The following is an 11,166-nucleotide window of genomic DNA, read 5'->3' on the forward strand; positions in this document are numbered from 1 at the left end:
TGACTTTAACGTAGCTATTTCTGCAGCAGGTACAAACTAACCACTCAGCTATCTCAATGCTAAATTCTATGCTAATTCCATTGTCAAGATGTGTATGCCTTAACTTAGCTATTTCAATGCTAAATTCTATGCTAATCCCTTTAACAATGGGTGCCTCTGCGGGTGTGTATGCTTTAACTTTTAACATAGCTATTTCTGTGACCAGTCACAAGCTAATCATTCAGCCATTTCAATGCTAAATTCTATGCTAATTCCTTTGTCAAGGCGCTTTGTTCCTCTCACACAGCTTAAAGGCCGTATCTGAACGTGGCTCTTTCACTCCAGCGCTGTCCTACCAGACAGTCTCGCTCCCTTCACCTGATGAAGGCCGCTTGTGTTGTGGCCGAAACGTCGTGAGAATATTATTGTGTTATTTTATTTTATCAATTTATTATTTTATTATCATTCTACGTGACTTTACCGAAAGAACCAAAGAAGATGTATATTTGGAGTTTGCGCGTCACTCCGTTTAGCGTCTTTGACCGATAGACATTGACACACGTATTCTTTGTTCTTTCTGTAAAATTACGTGGACAGAAAATAACAATAACAGATAATACAATTACATTAAATAAAGACCACTTATGTTGCAATCAAAACGTATTTTTTTTTGCTTTATTTACTATTTTTTACGTTTGTTATGTTATTTTTATTTTATTTTTCTATCTACGTGACTTTACCGAAAGAACCAAGAATATTAATTCCTGCAGTCACCAAAGTTTTAAGTCAAAACATTCACACACGTTGACAAAGCCTCACCTTGTGTTGTTGTGGGCAGGTCGCTTCTGATAACAAGAGCGGTATAGCAGCTCAAGCGGGCTTGGCCTGGTAACAAAAGAAAATCAAAACTGCGTGAATATTTACAATAAAACAAAGTTACAAAGTGGCGAGCCGGGTGAAGACAAATTAAACTTAAGCGAGATAATTAAAGTAAATGCAATCAGGCGAGGGCAGGAGGCAAGGCCGCACGTGGGTAGGCCCCGCGTTGTAAAGTTCCCACCTGGACATCGATTCCCATGCTCGCTGCTACTCAACTGACATCCCTACGAGAGAGCGAGGCTCTACCTTGGTAAACAACAACAACCACCACCACCACCACCACAACAACCACAATCGCAATGAGAATTTCTCACCTCGGATTTCAGTGCAGGAAGCGATAGCTTCCTGCAGCAGGTGACATGACGTCACTTCCGGGGAACGGGACACGCCCCTCCTACAATGAGCTTCTCCGTAAATAAATAAATTAGAGTATGAATAAATTATGTTAATGTGCCTTTCGATATTAGTTCATTTTAGTTCATTTGTTCATTTGTTTGGTATAGCCCTGTGAGCCATTCGGCTCTTGAATCGGGTGCAACCGCAACAAACAAAAAACATGAACAAGAAAACATCTTAAAATGATTATGTGACTGTGCAAACAGAAAATACAGGAAAAAAATATCAAAATATTCCTGAAATAGCACCGTACACCAACTCTGTGTGCAAAAACCCCAGTGGGATGCAAGTCAAATAACAACAACCACAATAGAATCAGAATCAGAAAGGGTTTTATTCGCCATGAAAGTTCACACCGACACGGAATTTACTTTGGCAGGATGGTGCATACATTCAACATATAGGAATCTAAAATCTTAAATAAGTTTTAAACAAGTCTTACTATAATAATAAGGGTTAAAAGTATAACACCAAGGGGCTAAAGTATATAAAATTTAATAAATATCGAATATAAAATAGCTTTAAGATATAATTTAAAAATAAAAAAAATACAAATAGGTTAACATAGTTAATATCGGCAAGGTGTCATTATGTAGATAACTAAGATTAAGGCCATCAGTCTAACTCCGTACTACAATAAACATTAACATGGCCTAAACCCAAAAAACTTTTCGAAATCACCAAAATAAAAGCCATAAATGCAATGTAACAGTGATCATAGGGAGTGTGACCGAATTTTTTACAATAAACTACATGAATAAATTATAACACCAAAATCTAGAGCCATATTTTAGGCCACTGAATAGCAGTGGCAGCTAGGGGTGTACAACTCCTCTAGAGCAGTTTTGAGTGAAGATCTCATAGGTAGTGATTCAAGTTGCAGTTTATTGGCAATAGCATTCCAGACCCTGGGGTCATGAATAGCAAAGGCCCTTCCTCCAGTTTTTGTACGGCAATAGGGAATGTGAAGCTGGTAAATGAGCGAAGACCTGAGGTCAAATTTGTTCTTTGAAACAGAGAGGAAATCCAGTAGGTAGTCTGCGGAATTTTTTGTAAGTACATCGTGAATAAATAAGATCTGGTGCACAAGCCGTCGAACATTAAGAGATGTTAAGTTTGACCCAAATGTAGAGATCACAGTGGTGAGTCTATGGGGCAGTGTTGAGTCTATGGGCAGTGTTGAGTCTATGGACAGTGTTGAGTCTATGGGCAGAGTTGAGTCTACGGGCAGTGTTGAGTCTATGGTGCAGTGTTGAGTATATGGGCAATGTTGAGTCTACGGGCAGTGTTGAGTCTACGGGCAGTGTTGAGTCTATGGGCAGTGCTGAGTCTATTATGGTGCAGTGTTGAGTCTATGGTGCAGTGTTGAGTCTATGGGCAGTGTTGAGTATATGGGCAGTGCTGAGTCTATGGGCAGTGTTGAGTCTATGGGCAGTGATGAGTCTATGGGCAGTGTTTATCAATTCTACAGAATCTGAGCCTCGCTCGCACTGCGTGTTCGCCTATCCGCACTACGATTTATAAAAGCGCCCTGCTAAGGCCTCACGTGATAACAGCCCCGCCGAGTCGCCTGCCCGTGATTCGAGGCACGGAACGTCGAATCTCCTCCTCCACCACGACCACACGAGGACATTGCTTTGTTTGTAACCTCACCACGAAGGAGGATATAGCTCAAGACCCCCCCCCAGACACCTACGCAGCGTTGCGCTGGTGAGTGCCGTGTTGAGGCCTATTCCGGGAGTGTCACCGGTCTCGGCTAGATTGCCCAGCCGGCCGAGGCGGCACTTTGGCCGGCTACAGATGCCGCTGTCATGCGATGGTCTCCATAGAGACCTGGAAGATGGTCTCTAGGTTATGTTGTGGGTTAGCAAGCTTCCAAAGGATGCCTGAAGGCTGCCGCTAGGCTTTTGTAACGAATCTTTGCTGCGTGTTTTAAACTTGAATTGTTTGCGATGCACGCGTGTCAATGTGGTGATGCGTCGCTCAAAGACTTCACTCGAGCGCGTCGTGTTCAAGCTCGCTTTGTCTACCTTAGGAGCTTACAAAGTGCGCCCAATAATTTACCGTGCGTCTGCCTCTTAGACCCGAGTGAATCGCTTGAACAAGTGCACATTCAGAAGCATAAACTCTGCGAGTATCTCGTTTTAAATTTTGATTTGAAGCTTTCGTAACTGCGGTAATTCATATTCTTAGCTCTTTCGGTAAAGTCACGTTGAAGGGAAACAATAAAATATATATAAAACAATAAAAATTCTCATGACGTTTCAACCTGATGACGACCGTTTGTGTTATGGTCGAAACGTCGTGAGAATTTTTATTGTTTTATATATTTTATTATTTTATTGTTTCCCTTCAATGTGACTTTACCGAAAGAGTTAAGAATATCTCGTTTTATTCATAGTCCGTGTTTCCAAGGATAAAACAAATTGCACATTCTCATTACCAATACATCGACCTGGCTGGCGGTCACAGTTGCCAGGAGCCCCTTTCCCTGTCAGCTTGACATTTTTTTCGACTCAATTGTTTTTATTACACAGCTCTTGGACAGACGTGCGGCAGTGTTGGTTTATATCCTGGAAGGTGCTCTCACTTCAGGGGGTGTTTCATTGATGGGAAAAAAAACCTGAGCTGGGGCTGTAATCAATGTTGTTTTATTGATCTAGTTTAAAACATCAGCACGAACATCGGTGCCAAACTAACACGATGTGAGGCGCTAGATTTGAAGCTTTCGTGATGTGCAAGGATTCATACTCTTTGGATTTTTTTCGGTAATGCCGCAGAGGTAAAAAAAATAAAGTTAAACCCAAGTTAAACTTTAGCAGCCTTATAGTTTACAGCAGTATGCTCTGCAAGGCAACCAGTTTGTCAGCTTAACTACTGCCCCCTGCCTCTGGTTCATGTGTGTAACGCTCTTCAACCTGCACACGGCCATCTCTCCGTCCCCCCCAACCCCCTGCAGCATAACAGAAGGCGGCTTAACTTAGCCCCCCCCCACGGCCCTTCTTATCTCCCCCCCCCCTTAACCTGTATACAATCTCGGGTGTCTTAGAGTTCTCTTCACCTGATGCAGCAATTTTGCCGTGACGGTTTCCACCTCAAGACGGAAGCTTGTGCTGCTGCCTCCGAAACGTCGTGATTTTAATTGAGTTGTTTTTTTCATTTATTTATTTTATAGATTTTTTTTTACCTACGTGACTTTAGCAAAAAAAACAAAGAGTCCGATGCGAGGAGGCGTTTCCCCCAACGTTCGTTTTCTGCGGTGGCAAAAAATGCAGCCTCTGCGAAACGATGAGAACCTAAACATTTTGCTCAACACAGGAGGAACGTGTCCATCAGTGAGGGAGCCTTAGGCATGACTCCAATTGTCCCGTTGTGAAGGAGGAGGTCTTTAACCCGGCATGGTTGTCACCTGGTGTACAGGAGGTCGTGGGGTTTGATACCGACCCTGACATTCCCTGCTCTATCTTTGGAGTTGACGTTTCTCGCGCCCCGCGGCCGCGTGGATTTCTCTCCCAAAGTCCTCCGGTTTTTTCCCCTCCACATTCAGAAACGCCACGCGTTTAGAGTATTTTGCCCTAAATGTCCACTTGATATCAGCCCACCGTTTATGGGCCAATGTCTCTTCTTAAAAAGAGCTATGTAGCACGGTGGTGTGCTTCGCGTGGCAAGATTAAACATTGGTTAGTTTTATTAGTATATATATTTTTTTAAAGTGATTTGTTTTACTCTTCCTGTAACTCTGCACTCACGCCGTGTTTTTGTTTTGTGTTTGTTGTCATGTTTCTGACCCAGCGCCACAGCTGGACATCTGTGAAAAAAGAGCTTCATAGCGCTTTGGATTCCTCCTCTTGCAGTCTAAATAAATATCATTCCCACTGCTCCTCCTACTCCCTCCCCTTCACCCCTCCTAGCCAAGTGAAGGAAGCCGCCAGGCCGACCATCTGTCACCCCCCCCCCCCCATGGAGACTTTCCACACCACCACCCGTTTAGTGGCCTTGCTGGTCGTTGTGCTGGGCGACCGTCACAACCCCTTCGCCCTGCCCCTTGACCGTGAGTAGCAAACAGTGCCGCTACCCCACTTGAGACGATGCCCCCTCTCAACGCTACTCCCACTAAAGGCCATCGACTAAACTCGACTCTTTTGACTTCACCAGGCAATGCCCACTGAGCTTCGTGGCTCTTTTTTTTTCAGAAGCACCCCGGCTCTTGCAAATGATAGCTTCAACGAAGCACTTCGACGTTCAAGCGGGGCCGAGTACTCGAAACACTTGTGGGTATCTGTTTGAGTAGTGTGTGGGTCTCTGTGTGAGTAGTGTGTGGGTATCTGTGTGAGTAGTGTGTGGGTCTCTGTGTGAGTAGTATGTGGGTCTCTCTGTGAGTAGTGTGTGGGTCTCTGAGTGAGTAGTCTGTGGGTCTCTGTGTGAGTAGTGTGTGGGTCTCTGAGTGAGTAGTGTCTGGGTCCCACACACAGAGACACACAGACTACTCACACAGAGACACACAGACTACTCACACAGAGACTCACACACTACTCACTCAGAGACCCACACACTACTCACACACAGAGACCCACACACTACTCACACAGAGACCCACACACTACTCACACAGAGAGACCCACACACTACTCACACAGAGACCCAATACACTACTCACACAGAGATCCACAGACTACTCACACAGAGACCCACACACTACTCACACAGAGACCCACACACTGCTCACACAGAGAGACCCACACACTACTCACACAGAGACCCATACACTACTCATACAGAGACCCACACACTGTTCACATAGAGACCCAGACACTACTCACAGAGAGACCCACACACTACTCACACAGAGAGACCCACACACTACTCACACAGAGACCCACACACTACTCACATAGAGACCCAGACACTACTCACACAGAGACCCACACACTACTCACACAGAGACCCACACACTACTCACATAGAGACCCAGACACTACTCACAGAGAGACCCACACACTACTCACACAGAGAGACCCACACACTACTCACACAGAGACCCACACACTACTCACACAGAGACCCACACACTACTCACACAGAGAGACCCACACACTACTCACACAGAGACCCACACACTACTCACATAGAGACCCACAGACTACTCACAGAGAGACCCACACACTACTCACAGAGAGACCCACAGACTACTCACACAGAGAGACCCACACACTACTCACACAGAGACACACACTACTCACACAGAGACCCACACACTACTCACACAGAGACCCTACTAACACTCTGCTGTATTTTCGCCCGCAGCTGCGGTTATCATCTCTGGCCACGTACGGTACCAAAGAAGCTCACATCAGGTGTATGCAGCAAAGCAGCAACCTCCGGACACACGACGGAAAGGTGCACGGTTGCGACATCACACACACACACGTACAGGGCCCAGTTGAGTACGCAGTTTGTTAAGGTGCAGCACTGCAAGTACTTGCTCGGCCCGGAGCGACCCCCCCCCCCACCCTCGGGAGCGACCTCTGCCCGCTCGCTGTCTCTGCCCCCCCCACCACCGCCTCACACAGCCAGCCCCCCGTCGATGCTGACGGAGCCAGACAGGATGTACAGGGCGAGAGAGGGAGAGGCGGTGTACATGGAGTGCTCGGTGTGGCCGCCCGCCACCATCCTGTGGTGAGACCGAACGCTGCGCCTGAGCGTCCGTCCCTCTCCGCCTCTCCTCTCGCTCTCCGCTCGCTGGAGACTCTTTTTGTTTATTTCACCGCCTGATGCCCACCGAGCCGTGCAGCTGTTTTTCAGAAGCTACCCGGCCATGTCGCAAACGACAGCCCTGACGACGAAGAGGCTCCTCGTTCATTCGGCACACCGTCATCGCGCTTCGACGCTCCCTGTCGCGAGGGCTGTACGTGCCCTGAACTTCTTTCGCACCCTACGTGGCCAACCGTGCTAATCAGAGGTACGGGGGTTGAGTCTGTTTTGTGAATGCCGCCAGCGGGTTTGCATGGCTGGCCACGTACGGAGCGAAAGAAGTTCAACATAGAACACTCCCATAGACTTCAATGTTAAAGACTCCCATAGACTTCAATGTTAAAGACTCCCATAGACTTCAATGTTAAAGGTTCCCATAGACATTAATGTTAAAGACTCCAATAGGCTTCAATGTTAAAGGCTCCCATAGGCTAACATTTATAATTTCGCGCGCGCGGGGGTGGGGTTGGGTGACTGTCGATGGCCGCCACGCGGACGTGGCTCAGAGCAAGAGAGTGAGAGGGGCACTCAACGCGGCGGAGGGCCGCGTGAACCTCGCCGCTCCAACGTCCCGCGGGACGTTCGCCTCCGCGTCTCCCGAAGCCGCCGACCCCGGATCTCAAATCCCCCGACGGCATCGCCGTCAAACCGCAACGGTTCACGCCCCCCACGCCCCCCACGCCCCCCACGCCTTCCCGCGCACCGCCAGGTTCAGGAACTACCGGAGCTTGAATGTTGAGGGCGAGCGCTTCCAGATCTTCGAGAACGGCACCCTTCGCATCCTGGACTTGCGGCGCGAGGACACGGACACTTACACCTGCTTCGCCACCAACAACCTCAACACAGACCAGCTGCGGGCGCACCTCTCCGTCGAAGGTGAGCAAAGTCGCCGCCGGCAACAAACCCGCCGGCCGGAATCCCTCTCCGATCCGGCGCCGAGCCATTAACCGCCGCCGTCGAAGACGAAGATCCTCCGCCGTGTAGCCTCAACAGGCCGCGGGGGCGAGCGCCGTTAGCGAGCGGCGCCTGTGAAGGCCGGCACGGCGCACGAGGGGGCGGGTGGCCGGCGCCACGCCCGACCGCCTTTGTCTCCCCGGTGCTGGCGATGTTCGCCACACACCGCGCCGGGTGCTCGTTTGAGGCCGAGTCGACCTAGGGGAGGCCCAAGACCGGTTCAGATAATCGTCACCGCGTGTTGGTGGCCGTGAGCGGGAATCGAACTCGGGTTCGCAGGGTTCGTAGCGCGGTGTAGCGCGGTGTAGACCGCTACACCCGCCACCGCCACCATTAACTACCACCACCATCACCCCCACAACCACCCCCACAGTGGCGCCGGGCGGTGAGGAGGAGGACGAGGAGGAGGACGAGGAGGACGAGGAGGAGGACGAGGAGGGAGACGAGGAGGAGGACGAGGAGGAGGACGAGAAGGAGGAGGACGAGGAGGAGGGCCAGGACGATGGCAAGGAGGCCTCTACGTCCTCGCCATCGGCCCCCAACGCCGGTAGCGGCCGTGACGGCGGTGCTGACGATGGCGAGGATGACGACGACGAGCTGTTAGCTACCTCGCCAGGTACGCGGGAGGGCGGCGGCTTGGATCGTCTGACCACCCTGACGATGCAAATGGCCGTGGTCAGCCCAATGAGATCGGCGGCGCGGAAAGTCCTGGGTTTTAAAAAAACTTGGTTTCTGGCCACCCCGTGAATCTCCATTGGCTGCTCGGGTTCCCAAGTGCTTGCTCCATTCATGCTTGGATTCAATGTTAAAGGCTCCCATAGACTTCAATGTTAAAGGCTCCCATAGACTTCAATGTTAAAGACTCCCATAGACTTCAATGTTAAAGGCTCCCATAGACTTCAATGTTACAGGCTCTCATAGACTTCAATGTTAAAGGCTCCCACAGACTTCAATGTTAAAGGCTCCCACAGACTTCAATGTTAAAGGCTCCCGTAGACTTCAATGTTAAAGGCTCCCGTAGACTTCAATGTTAAAGGCTCCCGTAGACTTCAATGTTAAAGGCTCCCGTAGACTTCAATGTTAAAGGCTTCCATAGACTTCAATGTTAAAGGCTCCCATAGACTTCAATGTTAAAGGCTCCCATAGACTTCAATGTTAAAGGCTCCCATAGACTTCACTGTTAAAGGCTCCCATAGACTTCAATGTTAAAGGCTCCCATAGACTTCAATGTTAAAGTCTCCCATAGACTTCAATGTTAAAGGCTCCCATAGACTTCAATGTTAAAGGCTCCCATAGACTTCTATGTTAAAGGCTCCCATAGACTTAAATGTTAAAGGCTCCCATGGACTCATGGAGGTGCACACATCGAGGGCAGTCAACCAATTTGCGGTCAAACGGAGATAAAATAACGCTTTGACAATAAAACGATTCTCAGCATCGCAACTCTGGGCAGGGGTTTGCTGTTTTGGCAAAGAGCGTTGTTGACACGCGGGTGGCGGTGGTGGTGGTGGTGGTGGTCCACCGCTCACCGCAGAGGAGTTACAATCGGGCACCTGACGTCGATGATGTGACAGTCGGCGTTTTAATTTACCAAATAGTTTTAAACGTAGTGTGATGGATCGTCTCTCTGAATGAGTGATTGGGTGGGTGGGTGAGTGGCTGAGTGAACAAGTGAGGAAGAGGTTTCAGTCTCAACTACCAACAACCTCCAACAAATCTTCCATCCCCTAGGAGGTGGTGGCGGTGGTGGTGTTAGTGGTGTTGGTGGTGTTGGTGTTGGTGGTGTTGGTGTTGGTGGTGTTGGTGGTGGTGTTGGTGGTGGTGGGGTGTTGGTGGTGTTGGTGGTGGTGTTGGTGGTGATGTTGGTGGTGATGTTGGTGGTGGTGTTGGTGGTGTTGGTGGTGATGTTGGTGGTGTTGGTGGTGATGTTGGTGGTGGTGTTGGTGGTGATGTTGGTGGTGGTGTTGGTGTTGGTGGTGTTGGTGGTGTTGGTGTTGTTGGTGGTGGTGGAAATGGAGGAGGAGGCGGAGGGTTGTAGGAGGCCCCCCCGGTACTCGTACATTGCTCTCATCGTAGCGATGGCGACTGACGTCTCGTTTCTCCGCTTGCCCCTTTGCAGCGGCGATGGCGTCATCAGCAGCGGCGACGACGTCAGTGGTGACGACGTCAGCGGGGCGGGCGTCCGCCACCAGCAAGGCGTCTTGCTGCCCCGGTGCCGCTTGGCCCACGGCGCTTCTGCTCGCGCTGGTGCCGTCGTTGGCGCGCGGCGGCGACGTCTAGAAGGAAGCTTTTCTTTCTCGCTCTCGCAAAAATCTTTACGATTTGCGATGCCCCGTTGCGTTCCGACATCGTTTCTCGTTTCCACGCATTCACGTTGTCCCGAGTTTTATTCGGGGAAAAAAGTAACTCGCCGTGTGCCCGCGACGTCTCGCGGAGAGCCGTCTTGCGTGACGATTTTAAACGCGAGTTGCGACTGAGTCATGCCCTGAAGTTGTTCCGTGCTGCTGCTGCCGTGCTGAAGACGTAATGATAAAGGCGCCAAGTTAGCTGTTGCTGCTGTTGTTGACACAAATGTTGCCGTTGTTGATGGTCCAGCTGAGGCAGGGAGAAGCTGCCTTAGTCTTGCGGGGCGAACGCTGTTGTGGATCTGGTGGGTGGGGGGGGGGCGCTGTGGTGCTCTGTGAGTGATGTACAGCAAAGGGAGACTAGAGTCTTGTGCGTCCGTCTCGTCTCACACGCTTAGGTGAGGACATCACTGATTAAGAATATTATTTTGTTACCAGGTTAAGAAGGGCCCACAACTGGGGCCTATCGTTGGCTTCCGATTTCACCGATTTTCCTCGAGTCGAAATAAAAACATCTGATTGTGAATATAACAGCACGAGCTTTAACTACCCGGCTTCGCCCGGGACTTGGATTCACCACGTCCGGCCGCCTTTGTCTCCCGATGTTCACACCACAACATTTACACGTTTGAGGCTGAGTCGACCTAGGGGAGGCCCAGGACCGGTTGAAATAATCGTCACCGGTGGTGGCCGTGAGCGGGAATCGAACTCGGGTCGCCGGGTTCGTAGCGCAGCGTAGCGCTAACCACTACACTACCGCTCCCCCCCCCACACACAGACACACACAGACACACACACAGCCACACACAGACACACAGACACACACAGACACAGACACACACACACACAGACACACACACAG

The 11,166-nt window shown here is 49.8% G+C and overlaps 1 protein-coding gene across 4 annotated transcripts; it reads left to right on the top strand.

Moving 5' to 3' along the window:
* The first annotated feature begins 2,757 nt into the window (after positions 1 to 2,757).
* LOC142913454 (uncharacterized) lies at positions 2,758 to 10,835 on the top strand. Of its 4 annotated transcripts, XM_076060988.1 has the most exons (8): positions 2,758 to 2,964; positions 5,166 to 5,305; positions 5,448 to 5,525; positions 6,559 to 6,651; positions 6,825 to 6,930; positions 7,715 to 7,881; positions 8,333 to 8,575; positions 10,079 to 10,835. In XM_076060988.1, the coding sequence occupies exons 2-8, from the start codon at positions 5,215 to 5,217 to the stop codon at positions 10,237 to 10,239; spliced, it is 939 nt and encodes a 312-aa protein (XP_075917103.1). In that variant the 5' UTR covers positions 2,758 to 2,964; positions 5,166 to 5,214; the 3' UTR covers positions 10,240 to 10,835. The 4 variants fall into 4 exon arrangements, with proteins under 4 accessions (XP_075917103.1, XP_075917104.1, XP_075917105.1 ...); XM_076060989.1 differs by lacking the exon at positions 5,448 to 5,525 and having other exon boundaries at positions 2,759 to 2,964; XM_076060990.1 differs by lacking the exon at positions 5,166 to 5,305 and having other exon boundaries at positions 2,760 to 2,964.
* The last annotated feature ends 331 nt before the right edge of the window (positions 10,836 to 11,166 follow it).

This window comes from Petromyzon marinus, unplaced genomic scaffold, assembly GCF_048934315.1.
Source record: "Petromyzon marinus isolate PM22_M1 ecotype Great Lakes invasive population unplaced genomic scaffold, UKy_Petmar_22M1.pri1.0 PM_G_Scaffold_26, whole genome shotgun sequence".
Lineage (NCBI taxonomy): Eukaryota > Metazoa > Chordata > Hyperoartia > Petromyzontiformes > Petromyzontidae > Petromyzon > Petromyzon marinus.

Excerpts from the sequence above, each read along its gene's own strand:
- LOC142913454 (XM_076060988.1), top strand. The coding sequence starts at position 5,215 with ATGGAGACTTTCCACACCACCACCCGTTTAGTGGCCTTGCTGGTCGTT. Across the intron at positions 6,931-7,714 it reads CCGCCCGCCACCATCCTGTG|GTTCAGGAACTACCGGAGCT; the intron begins GTGAGACCGAAC and ends GCGCACCGCCAG. Across the intron at positions 8,576-10,078 it reads GCTGTTAGCTACCTCGCCAG|CGGCGATGGCGTCATCAGCA; the intron begins GTACGCGGGAGG and ends GCCCCTTTGCAG.